This window comes from Dendrobates tinctorius, unplaced genomic scaffold, assembly GCF_039654945.1.
Source record: "Dendrobates tinctorius isolate UK_male_01 unplaced genomic scaffold, ASM3965494v1 ptg000232l, whole genome shotgun sequence".
Classification (NCBI taxonomy): Eukaryota; Metazoa; Chordata; class Amphibia; order Anura; family Dendrobatidae; genus Dendrobates; species Dendrobates tinctorius.
Genome location: NW_027361899.1, coordinates 5,700,646 through 5,723,485, shown reverse-complemented (window position 1 = coordinate 5,723,485; position 22,840 = coordinate 5,700,646). Strand labels below are relative to the sequence as shown.

General features: G+C 47.9%; 2 protein-coding genes across 4 annotated transcripts in view; one reads left to right on the top strand and one right to left on the bottom strand.

The window, feature by feature from the left end:
- Nucleotides 1–7,910, bottom strand: part of DNAH8 (dynein axonemal heavy chain 8) — a 418,964-nt gene extending 411,054 nt beyond the window's left edge. The window contains exon 1 of the mRNA XM_073556422.1: nucleotides 7,579–7,910. Within this exon, the coding sequence (XP_073412523.1) occupies nucleotides 7,579–7,902 (324 nt within the window). The 5' untranslated portion in view covers nucleotides 7,903–7,910. The remainder of the gene's footprint in view (nucleotides 1–7,578) is intronic.
- Nucleotides 7,911–12,939: 5,029 nt separating this feature from the next.
- Nucleotides 12,940–22,840, top strand: part of LOC141060023 (lactoylglutathione lyase-like) — a 33,787-nt gene continuing 23,886 nt past the window's right edge. The window contains exons 1-3 of one of the 3 annotated variants that reach the window (XM_073556280.1): nucleotides 12,940–13,204; nucleotides 15,808–15,835; nucleotides 16,031–16,183. In XM_073556280.1, the coding sequence (XP_073412381.1) occupies nucleotides 16,091–16,183 (93 nt within the window). In that variant the 5' untranslated portion in view covers nucleotides 12,940–13,204; nucleotides 15,808–15,835; nucleotides 16,031–16,090. Of the gene's footprint in view, nucleotides 13,205–15,655; nucleotides 15,836–16,030; nucleotides 16,184–22,840 lie in introns of all 3 variants that reach the window. The other 2 variants (XM_073556279.1, XM_073556281.1) reach the window with 2 other exon arrangements.

The window sequence follows — 22,840 nt, the reverse complement described above, 5'->3', positions numbered from 1 at the left end:
GGACGTCTTTGATGTCAGGGACATCCTGGCAAAGAAGACCGTCCGAGGTAGAACCTTCTTTCTGGTAGATTGGGAAGGATTCGGTCCTGAGGAAAGGTCATGGGAGCCCCGGGAGAATATCAATGCTCCTCATATCATGAGGTTTCTATCCCGCCTGAAGAAGGAGTGGAGTAAGAGAGGGGGTACTATTACGCGCCCCGATGCTCACCTGGGGTCCCCCTCCTCCCGGTGCATCCCTCCTTCATCCTCGCGCCGTGCCCTGTCTGGCTTTGCAGGGTCACGGCGCGTCAGAGGCACGCACATGCGCACTCGCTCGTTTCTGACCGCGGGGCATCCTGGGAGCACGTGACCCGGTGGCTCCGCCCCAACATGGCGGCGCCCACCGGGTATTTCTGTCTGGCGTCTTGAATGGTAAGACGCCTGTTTGTCTTTCTCTGTGGCGCTTAGCGTTCCTGCGCAGCGTTGCCCCGACTCTCAGGTCCCCTCTCTCTCTAGCCTGCGCTCTGCTCTCCGCTCTTTAGCCCCGTCTGGACCCCCGCTCAGTTCCCTCTGCTGCCTCCGTGCCTGACCCTCGCCCGGTCCTTCCCTGCTGCTGTCATCGGTAGCTCCTTAGCTAGGGTTCCGTCTGTACCCCTAGTTCAGTTTTCCCCTAACCTTCCTTCCTTCTTTCTTCCAGCGTTCCTGTCCTGGCTCCATCCTGTTCGGTCCTGGTTCCCTACGTTCTGTTCCCTCCTGCTCCGGTTCTACTCCAGCCTGTATCCTTTGGCCTTTCCCTCTGTACACTCCCTGGGTCGTCCCTTTGGTTCCGGCTGTCGTGGTCTCACCCCCCTTGGGCCTGCCCCTAACACTCCCTGTATAGGGGGTGGTCATCACCTGGGCCGCTCGCCCTCGGGGGCTCTGGAGCCATGACCCAGAGGGTCCACTCTCCGGTTCCTACTTAGAACCGTAACAGTGTGACTTGCGAGAAATATGCACCGGTGTCCTTTAACAAAAGCCAGCAATTCAATGCGCGATACAGTAAAATCACACTGACAGGTTTAATAGAATCCGTCCAAACCGTACAAGCGCTCCTAGGCGCGAAACGGCCATCGTCAGATTTTGCTCCCTCCTGTACTCACTCCCCCAGCCATAATGTTTTAACATCTGGCAATAAAGTAAGGAATTTTTCTGAAGATCGGTGAGTGCTATCTATTTACTTCTTTGCGGATTTCAGTACACTGTGCTTTCCAAGATTAGCACCCGAGATCACGAGGCATATTCGGCAACATGTTGCGATACCGACAGCGTGGAAACATAGCGGTACCGGCGGTGCCGTCCGCCTTTCTTCTCTTGTCTCAGTGATATATATATATATAAATATATACACACATACACACACACATAGAGACACACACACACACATCATTACGAAACCGAACATGAAATGACACATGGTTTACATACAGTAAACTGTTATGAATGAGTCACCGTAGGAGGCAAAAGCAGAAATACAAGCTAAGTCCAGAAAACCAGAGAAGTTGGCAGCTATCGGATTGCAGACCCCTGAACCTATCAACACAACTAGCAGTAGCCGTGGGGGGCTCCTACGATGCCCTAGGCCCCTCGATCACAGCTGGAGGACTACATAGCCTAAAGACAGAAAGGGAAATCTAAACTGCCCCAGAGCAGACCCCAAAGTAAAAGGCAGCCCCCCCACATATAATGATGGTGAAGCAAGAAGAAAGAACAAAACACAGACAGAAAGATAGACTGAGCAAAGATGGGGCCCACGCTAGCTTAGATATGAAAGGACAGGAAGGCTGCTGTCTGAAATACGTGAAAAACCCTATGAAAATAAGAGCCAACAAACTGACAGTAAAAAAGGCCCTGAAGACGCTAGGCTTCAAAAAAGCTATGTCAGTACTCAGGAATATTCTGAAGACAGAGCAACAGGCAAAAGGAGATTCAGCTCACCCCAGCAGGGAATGGCGGAATCCAGAAAAGCAAGGAAAACAAAACACTAATGCAAAAAGGCAAAGCAGAAATCTTAGCTTTAGATGAGCAGGAATCAGACTGGTTTCCTAGAAGTCCACAGAGAAATAACCCGCAGGCCAGAAGGGCGTCGGCAGCCTTATATCCAGTCATTAACTCCACTCAGCCAGTCATCATCATCAGCCCCAGGTGTTTGACAATCAGGCTCACTACCTTTCTTCACCAGAAGAGGGAGTTCCTCGGGCCTCAGTAGTGAAGGGGAAAATGAACTCACAACAGTAAACCATTTTATTTCATTTAGTTTTTATATATGTCTCTAATAATTAGATGAGTGTATGTGTGTAAAATTTTGGACACGTAGGTGTTAAATTAACGGGTAAATTCGTTGTAAAAAATTGCGTGGGCTCCCGTGGTATTTTCTCCGCCAGAGAGGGAAAGCCAGTGAGGGCAGATATTAATAGCCTAGAGTGGGACCATTGTTTTTGAGACCCCCTGGCTAAAAAAATCTGCCCCCAGCCACCCCAGAAAAGGCACCTTTTCAGGCACTTAGCCTCTCTATTCCCATTGCCTTTAGTGGTGGCTAATAGGTTAATAATGGGTAATGTTACCTTGCTATTGAAAGGTGACATTAAGCCGGGTTAATAATGGAGAGGTATCAATAAGAGACCTATCCACTAATAATCCTATAGTAGTAAAGGGTTAAAAAAGGCACACACACACACACACACACACACACACATTAATTAATTAAAAATTAATTTAATGAAATAATTATACAAAGTTTTTGACCAAATTTATTATACTGCCAATCCAACAGAATCCCTTGTTGTCCTTTAAAAAAAAAAAAAAAATAAATCAAAAACCAATGTAGGCTATGTGCACACGTTGCGGATTCCGCTGCGGTTTTTTCCGCGCGGAAACGCAGGTAAAACCGCAGGTAAAGTGACCTGCGGTTTTCCTGCGTTTTGGTCTGCAGTTTTGCCCTGCGGTTTCACACCTCTACTATGGTAGAGGTATGAAACCGCTGCGGAAACCGCACAAACAATTGACATGCTGCGGTTTGTAAATCGCAGCAAAACCGCGCGGAAAAAACCGCACCGTCAGCACAGCGTTTTTGAAACCCCATAGGGTTTCATTGTACTGTACTTGGTCAGCGGAACTGCTGCGTTTCCGCAGCGGCAAAACCGCTGCGGAAACGCAGCAGAAACCGCACCGTGTGCACACAGCCTTACTTGGGCTTTGGCACAGTGGTTTCACCACCCAGCCTGTTACACACACTGTACTAATTGTATATGTCCCTGACATCTGTATATCTGTTCTATGTGTATTTACTTTATGTAATCCATCTCTTCTATACTGTTGGCGCCTGCTGTGATTTTACACTACACCGCTGCTGAATTGCCAGCTTTTCTTCTATCTATATAACATATATATGTGTGTGTGTCACGGACATCCATATATCTATGTATTCTATGTGTATATATCTATTGTAACCTGTCAGTGTGATTTTACTGTACGCGACAATGAATTGCCGACTTTTCCAAGGAGATTGGTGCATAAAAATCGGACATCACTCGAAAGGTCCGAGTGCTGTGCGATTTTTTTTTTCCTCTCCTTGCACCCATTGACTTCTATTGTGGGATGCGATTCAATTACAATCGCAGCATGCTGCAAGTTATTTCCAGTCTGTTCGTGATCCGATCTGCAAAAAAAAAAAAAAAACGCAGATGAACACACAATCATAGAATAACATTGGTCTGAACGCAATCTGATTTTTAATCAGATTGCACTCGTCCGATTTCATAGCAACTGGGAATGAGCCCTAAGGCCGGAGCCACACTAGCGATTAAATCGGATGAATGCAATGCGATTAAAAAAATCGCATTGCATTCGTCCCAATGTTATTCTACGGTGCTGTTAACATCATGAGTTTTTTATCGGATCCGTTCCACGGACCGAGACAATCGCAGCATGCTGCAATTGTCACCGATTTTCGGATCGGATTCGACAATGCAAGTCTATGGATGCGATTAAAAATCGCATTGAAAACGCACCACACGTGTGACTTGCGATTAAATCGCAAGACTTCTCCTGGTCAATAGGAAAGAGCATCAGGCATTGGATGTCAATTTGATGCTTAGATGCGAATAAAATCGGTTCATCGCCGGAAAATGGGATGACAGACGGATCCCTGGACAAGAATTCTTTGTGCGATTTCGTACCGTTAAAATGGGACCGATTTTTTATTCGTTATGTGTGACTCCAGCCTAAAAGTGATTTCAGGAGCATTTCTCTGAGTTTATTTGGATTATTCAGGGTTAGCAAAATATGTCTGCCTTTTACAAAAAACAGTGGCATGCCTGTCTCCAGATTGTGTGTGGTGTTGTAGCTCTGCTCCATTAATTCAAAGGAGCTGAAGAAGGAAGCCATGTTTTTTAATCTTTTTAGCATTTTTTAATAATAATAATAATAATAATAATAATAATAATCTTTATATAGCGCCAACATATTCCGCAGCGCTTTACAGTTTAACAGTTTCAAAACACAAGTCATAAGTAACAACGTTAACAATACAATAATTAAAAGCACAATAAGCCGCCCCTGCTGGTGAGAGCTTACACTCTACAATGAGGTGGGGGAGATACAGAGTACAGGGGTGTATTTACAATGGTACAATGATGGTCCAGCCATCTTGAGGGAGTGAGGGATGGATGGAGACAGTGAATGGGCTACACACGCACACTTAAGGTACTGTCACAATTAGCGATGTACCAGCGATCCCGACCAGCGATATGACGCGGTCAGGATCGCTGGTACATAGCTAAGTGGTCGCTAGTGAGCTGCCACAGAAGCAGATCTCACCAGCGACATCGCTGGAGACGGGGATCGCTACTTACCTGTCAAAAAGGCAATCCTGCGTCCTCCCGCCCGGCTCCACGCGTCGCTCGTCGTCACAGCAGGAAGCACCGCAGGAAGCAGACGACGAGAAACGGCCCAGGACGTTCTCGCGCGATCAGCGATAACCAGCGGGGGAGCGGGTCGTAGGTAAGTATCAGACACAGCGATATCGCTAGCAATATCGCTATAACGTCACAAGTTATAGCGATATTGCTAGCGATATCGCTTAGTGTGACATGCCCTTTACACATAGAATGACTGTGATTAGTGAACGTCATAGGCCGCTCTGAACAGATGTGTTTTGAGAGAGCGCCTAAAACTGTGCAAATTGTGGATAGTTCTAATTTCTTGGGGTAGAGCATTCCAGAGGATTGGCGCAGCGTGGGAGAAGTCTTGGAGTCGGGAGTGGGAGTTTCGGATTAGTTTAGAAGTTAGTCGAAAGTCTTTTGCAGAGCGCAGCGGTCGGCTAGGCCGATAGACAGAAATGAGGGAGGAGATGTAGGGGGGTGCCGCACTGTGGAGAGTTATGTGGGTGAGAACAAGTACTTTGAATTGGATCCTATAATGAATGAGCAGCCAGTGTAACGATTGATGAAGAGCGGATGCATCCGAGTACCGATTAGCCAGATGGATGACCCTGGCTGCTGCATTAAGTATGGACTGGAGAGGGGAAAGTCGAGTAACGGGGAGGCCAATTAATAGAGCGTTGCAGTAGTCCAGGCGGGAGTGGATCAATGCGACAGTGAGGGTTTTTTTTGTTTCCATGGTGAGAAAAGGGCAAATTCTGGAGATGTTCTTTAGGTGTAAGCAGCAAGAGCGGGGAAGACATTGTATATGGGATGTGAAGGAGAGATTGGTGTCAAATACAACACCCAGACAGCGCGCCTGCCGCAGGGGTGTTATTGTGGTGCCACCCACGGAGAGGGAAATGTCAGGTTTAGGGAGGTTAGTAGACGGCGGGAGCAGAAGAAGTTCAGTTTTTGAGAGGTTAAGTTTCAGATAGAGAGCGGACATGACGTTGGAGACTGCGGACAGACAGTCACTGTCATTCTGTAGTATAGCGGGGGTAAGGTCGGGGGATGACGTGTATAGTTGTGTGTCATCAGCATAAAGATGGTACTGAAAGCCAAATCTGCTGATGGTCTGTCCAACTAGGGCCGTGTAGAGAGAGAAGAGGAGGGGGCAAAGGACTGAGCCCTGAGGTACCCCGACAGCGAGAGGAAGAGGAGATGACGTGGAGCCAGAGAACAAAACACTGAAGGAGCGGTCAGAAAGATAGGAAGAGAACCAGGAGAGAGCAGTGTCCTTAATGCCTAGTGACTGGAGCCTATGGAGTAGGAGACGGTGGTCAAGTGTCGAAAGCTGCAGAAAGGTCGAGAAGAATGAGCAGAGAGTGTTCACCGTTACATTTTGCTGTCAGTAGGTCATTGGTAATGATGAGTGCAGTTTCAGTCGAATGTAGGGGTCGGAAGCCAGACTGTGAAGGGTCTAGGAGGGAGTGAGTGGAGAGGTAACGGGTAAGGCGGGAGTGAGCTAGGCGCTCCAAGAGTTTAGAGATGAAGGGGAGATTGGAGACTGGTCTGTAGTTGTTTGTGCAGGATGGGTCGAGAGAAGGTTTCTTTAATAATGGAGTAATGATTATGTTTGAAGGAGGATGGGAAAATGCCCGAGGAGAGGGAGAGATTAAAGATTGTAGTTAGGTGAGTTGTGACGACTGAAGAGAGAAACTGGAGGAGTTGTGAGGGAATGGGGTCGGTAGGGAATGGGGTCGGTAGTGCATGTAGTCGGACGAGAAGAAGAGAGGAGTCTGGAGACTTCTTCTTCTGTGATGGGATCAAATGTGGAAAGTGAGCCAGGGGAGATGCAGGAAGGGATGGGAGTCACAGCACTTGGTGGTTGGGAGCAGATTTCCTGATGGATATTATCTATTTTTTCTATAAAGTGGGAGGCCAGGTCATCTGCACAAATGTCTGAGATAGGAGCTTGTGCTTTTGGCCTGAGGAGGGAGTGAAAAGTGTCAAAAAGTTTCTTGGGGTTGTTGGCTAGTGAGAGCAGGGTGGTGAAGTAGGTCTGTTAGGCGAGGTGAAGGGCAGCGTTGTAGGTTCTTAACATAAATTTGAAGTGGATGAAGTCTTCTGGTGTGCAGGTTTTTCTCCATCGGCGTTCAGCACTCCTAGAGCATCGCTGGAGAAATTGAGTTTGCAATGTGAGCCAGGGCTGTTTTACTCTGTGCTTGGAGGTTCTGAGGGTGAGGGGCGCTACCTGGTCAAGGGTGGTTGTAAGAGTGCTGTTGTAGTGATGAACACCCAGATCAGGACAGGAAAAAGAGGAGATTGGGGACAGGGAAGATTGTATGGAATCTGAAAGTGTCTGAGGGTTAATGGCTTGCAGATTTCTGAATATGTGATAGGTAGGAGTGTGCTGGGGTGAGCGAGGATTTGTGAATGTGAAGGAGAGAATGTTGTGGTCAGAGAAGGGAAGCGGCGAGTTATTTAGGTAGGAAATTGAGCAAAGCCGGACAAAGACCAGGTCAAGGGTGTTACCGTCTTTGTGTGTCTCTTTTAAGCTAAAATAATCCTCCACATTCATTAAATACCCACATCGTGATTTTTGTTGTTGAATTTATCTTAAATACATCAAATTTTAACAAACTATGCCATGCGTGAACTAATGATTATTATACCTAATGTTTAGAGTACATAAGCATACCTGTTTTTGCCTTAATGTTTCCTGCAGTCTCTGCACAAGGCTTATGCTGCGTTGATGCTTGACAGGGTCCAGATCAAAATGTGCACTTGTAACCGAAGTGATGCTGATACTGCTGCCTACTGATGTCACTTTTTCTCTCCCATCTGTCCTAGCAGTTTTGGAAGATTCAGCAATTCTTTCAGATACTCTTTTTCTAACTTTACGAGACCCTCTTTGTGATGGTTGTAAGGGAGGAGGCTGTTGAGCAGTAGCAGTAACATCTGCTGTAGGTGCTGTTTCCTCTTCTGGATCTTTGAGAACTGTTGTATTATCCGGCTGCTCCATCCCCACAAAAACCTGAAAAGCAAACAAGTCATTAATTAGAACAGAACATGGCATGGCATATCCTGTAGTTTCTCAATGACCATCACGTGACATGTCTTTCACTCCGTTTTGGAGCACCGGGAATCTATGTAGATGGAGCCAAGACAATACACCTCTCTTCATTACAAATGCCCAGAAGAAATGTCTTCAGCGTGGACTGTGGGACTATAATGAGGAACAGCTTGACCCAGATGGCTAGTTGGGAGTAAATATAATATGGCGAACATAATTAAAACTTAATTTTCTGAACAATTTCTCAAAACCCCAAGTAACTGTCCAACGGTTTGCTTTTTTCTTGAAACTAGGCCCAGAATAGCCCAAAAATAAAAAAAAAAATAGGTGAAAATTCCTTGCATCCCTTTTGGTCACTGCAGTGACACTCACTTGCCGCTGCCCATTAAGGTACACCTGGGCACAGACTCAGCATTAGTGTCACGGGTTTACCATGACAGAGAGGAGCCAGAAGACTGCAATGTCTGATTTCTCCTACTCCTGCACTGATTAGAAGCACCTTCATATTAAACAGTGTAGGTTTATTTTAGCAGTGCAGGGGTTAATCTGCTCAGGTGAGAGCTCCTAGAAGCTTTCCTACATTAAGGCTCTCAGCTGTTCACTGTTAGCCACTCCCATCGCCTATACAATCTGGGCCCTGGCTGGCACTCAATGTCAGAGTAGCTTATGCTGCATGGTTAGGAGATGGTGGATTGTAGTTGCTGTTTGAGAAGCCGGTTGGTGAATTTATCTGAGACTGCTGGTAGGTTTTGGATATGTGCTAATTCTCCTCCATCTCCTACTTAGATTTTACCCCATCCTCCACTCCCCGATGTTTACTTCTGTTGTTTAAGTATATTTGTATGATTGGTATTTTCCTTTGCCCCGATACACAGGTCACCAGTGGGGATGATACACCCGGGCACAGGTCACCAGTGGGGATGATACACCCGGGCACAGGTCACCAGTGGGGATGATACACCCGGGCACAGGTCACCAGTGGGGATGATACACCCGGGCACAGGTCACCAGTGGGGATGATACACCCGGGCACAGGTCACCAGTGGGGATGATACACCCGGGCACAGGTCACCAGTGGGGATGATACACCCGGGCACAGGTCACCAGTGGGGATGATACACCCGGGCACAGGTCACCAGTGGGGATGATACACCCGGGCACAGGTCACCAGTGGGGATGAGTCACCAGTGGTGATTGTTATGAATGAGTCACCGGAGGAGGAAAAAACAAAAATACAAGCTAAGTCCAGAAAACCGGAGAGGTTGGTAGCTAGCGGATTGCAGACCCCTGATCCTATTCACAACAACTAACAGTAGCCGTGGGGCGTTCCTACGGTGGTCCTAGACACCTCGTCAGAGCCGGAGAACTACATAAGCCTAAAGGAAGAAAAGGGAAATCTAAACTGCCCCAGAGCAGAACCCCAAAGCAATAGACAGCCCCCAACATGTATTGACGGTGAAAACAGATGAAAACACAAACACAGACAGAAAGACAGGCAGAGCAAACGATGGGGCCCTCACTAACTAGATAGGACAGGAAAGAAAAGCAACTGTCTGCAATCACGCAAAAACCCTGCCAAAAATAATGTCCAACACGTCTGATAGAAAAAGCCCTGAAGTCACTAGACTTCAAAATCACTATATCAGCACTCAGGTATATTCTGAAAACAGAGCAAAGAGATCAACTGATCAGAGACAAAAATGGAGTTCAGCCAGTCCCAACCAGGGCTGGTTGAACACAAACACTAAGTAAACCAGACAAAATCTCATGGAGCAATAGCAGAGCCAAAACTTAGCTTTAGTAGACAGGAAACTAAACTGGAGGCCAGAGCTCAGAGCAGAGAGGATCACAGCAACCCTACAGGGCGTCGGCGGCCTGATGTCCAATCACACTCCACCTGTTCAGATGACAGGTTTTTCCCATCCAAATCAATTTCACTACCTCCTTTCACCAGCAGAGGGAGTTCATCGGACATGAAAGGTGAAGGAGAAAATGAACTCATAACAGGTGATGATACACCCGGGCACAGGTCACAAGTGGGGACGATACACCCGGGGCACAGGTCACCAGTGGGGATGATACACCCGAGTACAGGTCACCAGTGGGGATGATACACCCAGGCACAGGTCACCAGTGATGATGATACACCCAGGCATAGGTCACCAGTGGGGACGATACACCCGGGCACAGGTCACCAGTGGGGACGATACACCCGGGCACAGGTCACCAGTGGGGACGATACACCCGGGCACAGGTCACCAGTGGGGACGATACACCCGGGCACAGGTCACCAGTGGGGATGATACACCCGGGCACAGGTCACAAGTGGGGATGATACACCCGGGCACAGGTCACAAGTGGGGATGATACACCCGGGCGCAGGTCACCAGTGGGGATGATACACCCGGGCACAGGTCACCAGTGGTGATGATACACCCAGGCACAGGTCACCTTTTGTAATGATACACCCAGGCATAGGTCACCAGTGGGGACGATACACCCGGGCACAGGTCACCAGTGGGGATGATACACCCGGGCACAGGTTCCAGTGGGGACGATACACCCGGGCACAGGTCACCGGTGGGGACGATACACCCGGGCACAGGTCACCGGTGGGGACGATACACCCGGGCACAGGTCACCGGTGGGGAGGATAGACCCGGGTACAGGTCACCGGTGGGGAGGATAGACCCGGGCACAGGTCACTGGTGGGGACGATACACCCGGGCACAGGTCACCGGTGGGGACGATACACCCGGGTACAGGTCACCGGTGGGGAGGATACACCCGGGCACAGGTCACCGATGATGATGATACACCCGGGCACAGGTCACCGGTGATGATGATACACCCGGGCACAGGTCACCGGTGATGATGATACACCCGGGCACAGGTCACCGGTGATGACGATACACCCGGGCACAGGTCACCGGTGATGACGATACACCCGGGCACAGGTCACCGGTGGGGAGGATAGACCCGGGTACAGGTCACCGGTGGGGAGGATAGACCCGGTTACAGGTCACCGGTGGGGAGGATAGACCCGGGCACAGGTCACCGGTGGGGACGATACACCCGGGCACAGGTCACCGGTGGGGACGATACACCCGGGTACAGGTCACCGGTGGGGAGGATACACCCGGGCACAGGTCACCGGTGATGATGATACACCCGGGCACAGGTCACCGGTGATGATGATACACCCGGGCACAGGTCACCGGTGATGATGATACACCCGGGCACAGGTCACCGGTGATGATGATACACCCGGGCACAGGTCACCGGTAATGACGATACACCCGGGCACAGGTCACCGGTGATGACGATACACCCGGGCACAGGTCACCGGTGATGACGATACACCCGGGCACAGGTCACCGGTGATGACGATACACCCGGGCACAGGTCACCGGTGATGATGATACACCCGGGTACAGGTCACCGGTGGGGACGATACACCCGGGCACAGGTCACCGGTGGGGAGGATACACCCGGGCACAGGTCACCGGTGATGATGATACACCCGGGTACAGGTCACCGGTGGGGACAATACACCCGGGCACAGGTCACCGGTGATGACGATACACCCGGGCACAGGTCACCAGTGGGGACGATACACCCGGGCACAGGTCACCAGTGGGGAGGATAGACCCGGGCACAGGTCACCGGTGGGGAGGATACACCCGGGCGCAGGTCACCAGTGGTGATGATACACCCAGGCACAGGTCACCTTTTGTAATGATACACCCAGGCATAGGTCACCAGTGGGGACGATACACCCGGGCACAGGTCACCAGTGGGGACGATACACCCGGGCACAGGTCACCGGTGGGGACGATACACCCGGGCACAGGTCACCGGTGATGATGATACACCCGGGCACAGGTCACCGGTGATGATGATACACCCGGGCACAGGTCACCGGTGATGACGATACACCCGGGAACAGGTCACCGGTGATGATACACCCAGGCACAGGTCACCTTTTGTAATGATACACCCAGGCATAGGTCACCAGTGGGGACGATACACCCGGGCACAGGTCACAAGTGGGGATGATACACCCGGGCGCAGGTCACCAGTGGTGATGATACACCCAGGCACAGGTCACCTTTTGTAATGATACACCCAGGCATAGGTCACCAGTGGGGACGATACACCCGGGCACAGGTCACAAGTGGGGATGATACACCCGGGCGCAGGTCACCAGTGGTGATGATACACCCAGGCACAGGTCACCTTTTGTAATGATACACCCAGGCATAGGTCACCAGTGGGGACGATACACCCGGGCACAGGTCACCAGTGGGGACGATACACCCGGGCACAGGTCACCGGTGGGGACGATACACCCGGGCACAGGTCACCGGTGATGATGATACACCCGGGTACAGGTCACCGGTGGGGACGATACACCCGGGCACAGGTCACCGGTGATGATGATACACCCGGGCACAGGTCACCGGTGATGATACACCCGGGCACAGGTCACCGGTGATGATGATACACCCGGGCACAGGTCACCGGTGATGATGATACACCCGGGTACAGGTCACCGGTGGGGACAATACACCCGGGCACAGGTCACCGGTGATGACGATACACCCGGGCACAGGTCACGAGTGGGGATGATGATACACCCGGGTACACTCACAGCGTTACCCAGTAACTCACCACAGACTACAGCCTCCGCGCACTGAGGTAACGACCGCATCACCAACACTGGCGGAGGGATTTCATTTAAACCTTATGTGAGGGGAATATGGCCTTGATAAAAACTGTCCTCTTTATTACAAACAAGCAGACGTGAATATCCGGCTGTAAACTGCGCGGTGACAAGGGAAGGCCGGTGTAATCTGATGGACTATATTCTGTGGAGGAATACTGATTGATCCCTAGGTAAAGCGTAGAAGAAAAACGGCGGGAAAGTGCGCGCGGCGGAGTCTGAGGTAAAAGTGGCTGTGACCGCGGAGGACGAGGCCCCGGCCCACGGCGGAAACTCGCGTGTAGCCAGGAGCAGATCCCCGCGGCAGATCGTGATTGCTGACTTCCAGTGGTGATATTCCCGCGGGCGGCTGTGACTGCAGATCTCACCCTCTGCATTAGATGGGGGGAATCCTCAGATTTGTCCTGTGGGGCTTTCTGAGGAATATTCCACTCATCTACAGGAAAAACCGCAGCAAATCCGTCACGTGTGACCAGTGACCAGGCCTCAGTGTAGACGGAGTGACATAAGCCCTGAAGTTCACAGGTGAGGTACACAGTGGATACGGAAAGTATTCACACCCTTTACATTTTTCTCTTTCTTTCATTGCAGCCATTTGGTAAAATCAGAAAAGTTCATTTTCTTCTCATTAATGTGCACTCTGCGCCCCATGTTGGCTGAAAAAACAGAAATGACCATGGGAGATTTCAGTTTTTTCTTTTTTAATAAATTTGCAAAAATTTCTACATTTCTGTTTTTTTCAGTCAAGATGGGGAGCAGAGTGCACATTAATGAGAAGAAAATGAACTTTTCTGATTTTACCAAATGGCTGCAATGAAAGAAAGAGAAAAATGTAAAGGGGTGTGAATACTTTCCGTATCCACTGTAGTTTGTCATCATGGGGGATCGGACCATCGCTGAGCCTAAGAAAGGGTCACAGCCCCACAAACGGGGCGATCCCTGCAGGTATGGCTGTCTGAACAGCCGTGGGGATCCAACATGGAGCACACTGAAGACCCCCGGTTACACCTGAGCCCGCTCCTCACTACTGCTGACCTGCTCCAGGTCTCTTGGCACAATACTGGTGCCCGCTTGTACCGGGGTCCTGGGCTCCGCGTCCTTCCCCTGGGTTCGCTGCCCTCTGTTGTGCTCCACGTAGAGTTTTCTACGTTCCCGGGACTGGATCACTGCCCTCTACCGTATTAAGTCCCCATTCAGACGTGATACAGGAAAGATGTATATCTTTGTACCGTGTTAGCCAGTAAATAGAAGAATATTCAGGATTGAGTCCTCAGTGGTTGATGCCTTTTTAATGACTAACTGAAAAGATGGTGACACATTGCAGCTTTCCAGACTCCTCAGGCTATGTGCACACGGTGCAGATTCTGCTGCGTTGTACAGTACCTTTATTTCCTATGGAAATAAATAAAAAGCTGTGCACATGCTGCGATTTTTCCGCGCTGTTTTGCTCCGGTTTACTATCTGCAGCTTGTCAATTGTTTGGTGCAGAAAGGCTGCAGGTTTAGGCTGAGTGCAGACGTACTTTTTGGCCCTGAGGATTTTTCCGCACAGAATGGAAGAAATCCGCAGGTCAAATGACCTGCATTTTTCCTGCAGATTTCTTCCATTCTTCATGCGGTTTTTGTGCGGTTTTCCACTGCGGTTTCCCCCTGCGGATTTGGAGACAGGGGAGGTGGAAAACCGCACAAAACAAGTGACATGCTGCGGATTTTGTACCGCAGGAAAACCGCACGGAAAAATCAGCAGCGTCTGCACAGCGGGTTTTTTTTTTTCATTGATTTTAAGGCTACTGTACATCACAATGCGGATATGCAGCGTTTCTGCGTGGTAAAATCCGCTGTGGATCCGCTGCAAATCTGTATCGTGTGCACACAGCCTTACACCTCATCCATTATGCGGTTTTCTCTACAAAATCCACACACCAAAAAAACTACGTGTGGACATAGCCTCAGGTCTCTTCATCAGGCATAGTTAGGCTATGTGCACACGCTGCGGATCGGCTGCGGTTTTGGCCGCTGCAGATCCGCAGCAGTTCCACACAGGGCTGTGGAGTCGGTAAGCCAAACCTGCGACTCCGACTCCTCAATTTCCCTTACACCGACTCCCACACATATTGCTTATATTTAAGTGAAAAATTTATTGTAGTACAATGTGAACCTCAGACATTTAATCATTTTTATGATCCAATAATCAAGATATTTAGATAGAACAGAATATATATTGGTGTACTACCCGGTTTTCATTCTTTTTGGTACAGATACGATATGGATAGACAGATATGGATATATAGATAGAGCAGATTTCTAATCTGCTTTTGCTATTGAAAACATTATCTATGAGCTCAAAAACCTTTCAGGTGATGCAGTTTTTTAAAAAGCTGATCGGCTTTTGCAACTGAAAAACGTATCCTCAAAAAACACAGGAAAAACGCTGTGTGTGAATGCAGCCTTAGATCACGAATAGAACAGTCATTTATAGGACATTTCATAACTTTCCCAAATTCCTATGAAAAAATATTCAGCACATTCTGCATTGAATTACTGTACCCAATTTATTATATATTTTAGGAGTCGGTCCATTTTATACCGACTCCGACTCCACCAAAATGAGCACCGACTCCACAGCCCTGGTTCCACAGACAGTGTACAGTACCATGTAAGTCTGTGATTTACAATCCGCTGTGCACATGCTGCGGATTTTCAACTGCGGCAAAGCTGCGGTTTTGAATCCACAGAAAGAATTGACATGTCAATTCTTTCTGCGGATTCTGCTGTGGTTTACCATCTATTCCATTGTCCAGGTGTCAAACCACAGGGGAAAACCGCTGGCCAATCTGCAGGTAAAACCGCAGGTCATTTTAGCTGCGGTTTTACCTGCGGATCCGCAGATACAAATCCACAGCGTGTGCACATACCTTTTAATGGCTAAGGCTATCAGCCACTGAGGACGCTCAATTCTGAATATTTTTCCATTCAGACTTGAGCACCTGTGTCTTGGGATTGAGACTCTGCTCCTGTGTTTGATGTGCGTCACCATCTGTGCTTTCTCTGTTCTTGCATCCATCCATTCTGCTGCTCCTGATGTTCCTGTGTGTGCCATGTCCTCGCTGTCCGTGTGCCCACCTGGAGCTGCGGCTCAGAGGATGCACCTGACCTGGTGAGTCTAACACGCCCCTGCATTATGCTGTGCTGTTGCAGCCACATATATCCCCAGCCTATACATTCAGCTGAGTCTGCAGCGGCCCCCTCCACGGTGTACTGACGTCTTTGGAGGCAGATCAGGTCGTCTCTGTAATGTCCTTTATGATAAATTCTTCTCTCTTTGTTCTTCACAATGAATCACTGAATGAAGTGACAGGAGCAGCGATGAATCGTGATGAGCGGGCGTGTACAGAACTGCAGTGTGTAAGCCATGACGGGCTTGACTCGGGCGTCACTGACCTCAGCGCTGGCGATAGATATGGAGGAGACACCGGAGCTCAGCGATGTGGACTCAGCAACCCAGGTACTGTCCGTACGCACCCTGTACACACTACACGTACACTGCAGGCGAGGCTCGGTGCGACCGGCTCATCGCTGACGGCTGCCTGCTGTGAAGCTACAACTCCAGGCAGGTTAAGCTGCTGGGAGCTGCAGTTGCACAATAGTTGGAGATCCACAAGTTGCATGATAATAATACTCATTTTTACCTCTATATTCATTTTCATGCTGCTGCTTCCATATATTAATACTATACAAAGAAAAGAAGGTACAGATGGAGATTCCGTCAGCAAAAGTCACAACTTTTATTGTATGTGCGTATTTATTATTACATTTTATTGCTGCACACACCTAGAGAAATGACAGCATTGCCAGTGGTAAAATGCTGGGAGGTTCGCACCACCTGACACTGTCCCAACAGGAAGCCCGGCTCTGCTCCAACCCTGCACTTATAATCACACGGTTATTATACCACAGGGCAATCACGATCTAACCCAGATTCAATTACATGTAATGGAGCACACGCCTTCAGTCACAACAGAATGCAGCGACGGCGTCCTACAGGACTAATCCTGCATCATGTGTCAGGTTACAACCAAGGAAGACAAGAAGGGAGAACCATGGAGCCCGAGGCTTCGGGATAGCACCAGGACCCATCTATCTATATGGAAATGGGTTTAATGTCAGAAGTCCACTTAGTTCTAGTGATGGGGAATCTTCTTGTTCAGCACAAAACATTGTGGACAACTGTAGCTTTAGCTTTATGGGAGCAGTTTGGGGGAGATGCTTATCTGTCCCCCATGACTGTGCTCAGTGCACAAGAGCCATACATACATGGGGAGGAACATGAGCAGCCGCACAGCGCCCTATACAGAAATGGTGGGGAGAACATGAGCGGCCGCACAGAGCCCCATACAGACATGGTACAATTTTAAAGAAAGAAGAAAAGGAATGGGCCAAAAAAGGGGATCACCTAAGGCAGGATTTTAGTACCAAAAATGTAACAATCTTTATTGAGACACAAAAGACAAGCACATATTCAGTTAAAAACATTAAAATTCGTCACATATGTGACATACAAAAATCATTAGGTTCAAAATGGAACCAAAAGCTCATGGCTGTGACACTCCACCACAAATAATTATGATCTAAAGAAAAAACCTTTTAGCAATATAAATGGCATACCATCATATGGACACCTTGCAGGTTCAATTAATGATAAAACCTAATGCATATTATATACACAATCTGAGTACAATAACTCTAGGGTTAGATTTTACTAGAGGTGAATACAGCATTTCTCATATGCAAACACAAGGGCATTTATAGTATATAACCAAAATTATTTGCTCCCATAAAAATACCTTGGTCCTTAGCATGGTTTAACAAGTTAATGTGGGAATTGCAAACACATGTATACACTTGCCCCTATATGTCGCACCCTAACCAGCTTTAATGAACCTGCAGGAATGAGCAGTGAGGCTTAGAAAAATTATTACAACATATCCCTAAATTATCCTTATAATTGGCCTATATGTAGGCAGTGTAAGATCTAAGGGAGGAAATTCCACCTATCATCCCACCACACAATATCCACCTTTTCAATACCTCAATCTTTTGGCACGCAAGATCCAATGGTAAATGCTACAATAGCCATCTATAGAAAGAATAGCATATATCTCTAGGTAATCTATGCCAAATGGCCATCAGTACTGTGGAGTGAAGCCTGAGACAGCTAATGTCTATGGATGTAGATGAGGACAGAGAAGCCCCCGGAGGTGGATGTGGAGAGCACATACTTTTCTCCTAATGATTTTTGTATGTCACATATGTGACGAATTTTAATGTTTTTAACTGAATATGTGCTTGTCTTTTGTGTCTCAATAAAGATTGTCACATTTTTGGTACTAAAATCCTGCCTTAGGTGATCCCCTTTTTTTGGCCCATTCCTTTTCTTCTTTCTTTAAAATTGTTGCATATTTGTTTGGGTCGGGTATTGGATCCCTTGTCAGTGGTGCCCCCGTGTGTTTTCTTTCTCTATACAGACATGGAGGGTAAAACATGAGCGGCCGCACAGAGCCCAATACAAACATGGAGGGGGGAACATGAGCGGCCACACAGAGCCCCATACAGACATGGAGGAGGGAGAACATGAGAGGCCGCACAGAGCCCCATACAGACATGGAGGAGGGAGAACATGAGAGGCCGCACAGAGCCCCATACAGACATGGAGGAGGGAGAACATGAAAGGCCGCACAGAGCCCCATACAGACATGGAGGGGGGGGAACATGAGCGGCCGCCCAGAGCCCCATACAGACATGGAGGAGGGAGAAGATGAGCGGCCGCCCAGAGCCCCATACAGACATGGAGGAGGGAGAAGATGAGCGGCCGCCCAGAGCCCCATACAGACATGGAGGAGGGAGAACATGAGCGGCCACACAGAGCACCATACAGACATGGAGGGGAGAACATGAGCGGCCACACAGCTCCATACAGATGTGGAGGAGGGAGAACATGAGCGGCCGCACAGAGCCCCATACAGACATGGAGGAGGGAGAACATGAGAGGCCGCACAGAGCCCCATACAGACATGGAGGGAGGGAACATGAGCGGCCACACAGAGCCCCATACAGACATGGAGGAGGGAGAACATGAGAGGCCGCACAGCTCCATACAGATGTGGAGGAGGGAGAACATGAGCGGCCACACAGAGCACCATACAGACATGGAGGAGGGAGAACATGAGAGGCCGCACAGAACCCCATACAGACATGGAGGGGGGGAACATGAGCGGCCACACAGAGCCCCATACAGACATGGAGGAGGGAGAACATGAGAGGCCGCACAGAACCCCATACAGACATGGAGGAGGGAGAACATGAGCGACCACACAGAGCCCCATACAGATATGGAGGGGAGAGAACATGAGCGGCCGCACAGAGCCCCATACAGACACTGAGGAGGGGAGACTATGCGTGGCCGCACAGAGCTCCATACAGACATGGAGGGGAGAACAAGAGCGGCTGCACAGAACTTGGGCCTCAACCCCATCGATCACCAATAATTGAGATTGTGAGACCTCCCAACATCAGGGTCTGACCCCACAAATGCAGGGGGTGTGGGAGGGGACACATATTTTTTAATTTTCTCTATATTAATGTCTATGGATGTAGATGAGGACAGAGAAGCCCCCGGATGTGGGGGGGGGCACATATTTTCCCCATATTAATGTCTATGGATGTAATTTAGGACAGAGAAGCCCCCAGAGGTGGATGTGGGGGGCACATACTTTCCTCCATATTAATGTCTATGGATGTAGATGACGACAAAGAAGCCCCCGGAGGTGGATGTGGTGGGCACATACTTTTCTCTATATTAATGTCTATAGATGTAGATGAGGACAGAGAAGCCCCCGGAGGTGGATGTGGGGGGCACAGTTGTGAGTTCATTTTTCCCTTCACTATTGAGGTCTGATGAACTCCCTCCTCTGGTGAAGGAAGGTAGTGAGGCTGATTATCAGACACCTGGGCAGCTAGATGATGACTGGGTGGCTGGAATTGAGGACTGGATATAAGGCTGCCGATGCCCTTCTTCCTGGCTGGTGATTTTCCTGCTGGATTCTTGGAGACCAGTCTGATTCCTGCATCTCAAAGCTAAGTTTTTCTGCTCTGCTTTGTACTCTTCTGTTTTGTTTTTTGTTTTGCCTTGTTTTTTGGGAGTTCTGCCATCCCCGGCCGGGGGTGAGCTGAATTCCATTTTTGTCTCTGATCTGTTGATCTTTTGCTCTGTCTTCAGAATATACCTGAGTGCTGATATAGTCTTTTGAAGCCTAGTGACTTCAGGGCCTGTTTTTCCTATCAGTCGGTTGGCTCATTTTGATAGGGTTTTGCGGATGGCAGACAGCAGCTTTAGAATCATAGAATCGTAGAGTTGGAAGGGACCTCCTGGGCCATCTGGTCCAACCCCCTGCTCAAAGCAGGAATCGCTAAATCATCCCAGTCAGATGTCTGTCCAGCCTCTGTTTGAAGACTTCCATTGAAGGAGAACTCACCACTTCTCGTGGCAGCCTGTTCCACTCATTGATCACTCTAACTGTCAAAAAGTTTTTTCTAATATCTAATCTGTGTCTCCTCCCATTCAGTTTCATCCCATTGCTTCTAGTCTTTCCTTGTGCAAATGAGAATAAAGTTGATCCTTCTACAATGTGACAGCCCTTTAGATATTTGTAGACAGCTATTAAGTCTCCTCTCAGTCTTCTCTTTTGCAAACTAAACATTCCTAAATCCTGCAACCTTTCCTCATAAGACAGGGTTTGCAGACCGGTCACCATTCTGGTCGCTCTTTTCTGAACTTGCTCCAGTTTGTTGATGTCTTTTTTAAAATGTGGTGCCCAAAACTGGACACAATATTCCAGATGAGGTCTGACCAAAGAGGAGTAGAGGGAAATAATGACTTCACGTGATCTAGACTGTATGCTTCTGTTAATACATCCTAGAATTGCATTTGCCTTTTTTGCTGCTGCATCACACTGTTGACTCATATTCAGTCTGTGATCTATTAGTATACCCAAGTCTTTTTCACATGTGCTGTCACTTAGCCCTATTCCTGCCATTCTATATATGCTTTTTTCATTTTTATTGCCCAGATGATACCGTCATAGAAGGAAATTAAGTTAGTCTGACATGACTTATTAGTTACAAACCCATGTTGACTCTGTTTAATCACTTCATTCTTATCCAGGTATTGACATACATGTTTAATAATTTGTTCAAAGATCTTTCCTGGTATAGAAGTCAGACTCACCGGCCTATAGTTGCCTGGGTCCACCTTCTTCCCCTTTTTGAAGATAGGAACAACATTTGCTCTTCTCCAGTCTTCTGGTACTTCTCCTGTTCTCCAAGAATTTTCAAAGATTATGGAGAGGGGTTCAAAAATTTCTTCTGCTATCTCCTTCAGTACTCTGGGGTGTAATTCATCTGGACCTGGAGACTTGAATTCATTTAGGTTAGCTAAGTGTTTCCTCACTATCTTTCTGTTTATAGATATCCTGGATTCTTCTATTCCCTTAATAGGACAGTGAAGAACAGTTGATGTTACATTTCCTTTCTGAGAGAAAACAGATGCAAAATAGGAATTTAAAAGTTCAGCCTTCTCAACATCCTGTCTTACCATTTCATCATTTTCATCCTGTAAAAATCCTATAGCATCTTTGACTTTTCTTTTACTTTTGACATATCCCCAAAATCCTTTATTATTGCTTTTGACATCTCTTGCAAGCCTCAATTCATTTTCAGCTTTAGCTAATTTGATTTGTGCCCTGCAGGTTCTGCAGACAGCATTATATTCTTCTTTAGATATGCCTCCCTCTTTCCATTTTATAAACATTTTTTTCTTCCTTTTTAGCATGTGCTTAAGTTCTGTGTTCATCCATCCTGGTTTCCTTAAATGCTTCCTATTCTTCCCTCTTTTCGGAATTGTTAACAACTGTGCTTTGAGAATTTCATTTTTCAAGATTTCCCATCCTTCCTGGACATTTTTGTCTTTAAGGATATCCAGCCATTGGATCCCTCCAATTCTCTTTCTGAATCCCTTAAAATCTGCCTTTCTGAAATCTAACCTTGACGTCTGAGTCTTCACAGGTCTTCCGCCTCTAGTTATCCAAAATTCTAAAATAGCATGGTCGCTACCTTCTAGGGTCCCAGCCACTATTACCTCCTCAACCATTTCCTCCCTGTTTATAAGGATTAGATCCAAGGTAGCAGTTCCCCTTGTTTTCTCCCTTACCTTTTGGAAGATAAAGTTGTCAGCAAGAGAGGATAAGAATTTCCTTGACCTGTTAGTTTTGCCTGAGAGAGATTCCCAACAAATGTCTGGATAGTTGAAATCTCCCATGACAACTATGTCATATTTTTTGGAGAACTTGGCCATTTGATGCATAAAGAGTTCATCCATATCTTCAGCTTGCACAGGCGGCCTGTAGTAAATGCCTACAATGGTGTCCTTTCCATTGTTCTGTCCTTGTATTCTTACCCAAACAGTTTCCACAGAACTCCCAGTCTCTGAAGCTTCAATCTCTGTGCAGATATACGCGTTTCTAACATACAATGCGACACCCCCTCCTCGTTTATCAAGTCTGTTTCTTGCAAATAAGTTGTATCCTTCTAGTCTTGTATTCCAATCATGTGTATTGTCCCACCAAGTTTCAGTGATTCCAATGACATCATATTTCTTTTCCTGTGTTAGTAGTTCGAATTCTCCTTGTTTGTTGCCCATGCTTTGTGCATTAGTATAGAAACATTTTAGTTTGTGATTGGTTTCTCTTTCTCCAATATTTTTATTAATTAGATTCTTTTGTCTTTGTTCTTCCTTTCCACTTCTAATAGCAGAGTTCTCAATAGCATTTGTCAGATGTATGGCTTTTTCTGGTCTTTTGCTTCCCTTCCCATGTTGTTCTAGTTTAAAGCTCTCCTTACAAGTGTAGCAAGGCGACTTCCAAATACATGCTTTCCAGTCTTCGTAAGGTGCACCCCATCTCTAGCAAGTAGTCCATCGTATAAGTAGTTCACTCCGTGATCCAGAAATCCAAATCGTTGCTGACGGCACCATCGACGTAGCCAGTTGTTCACCTGCAGAATCTTATTCCACCTCCTTGTTCCATGGCCATCCAGCTTTCCTATCCTG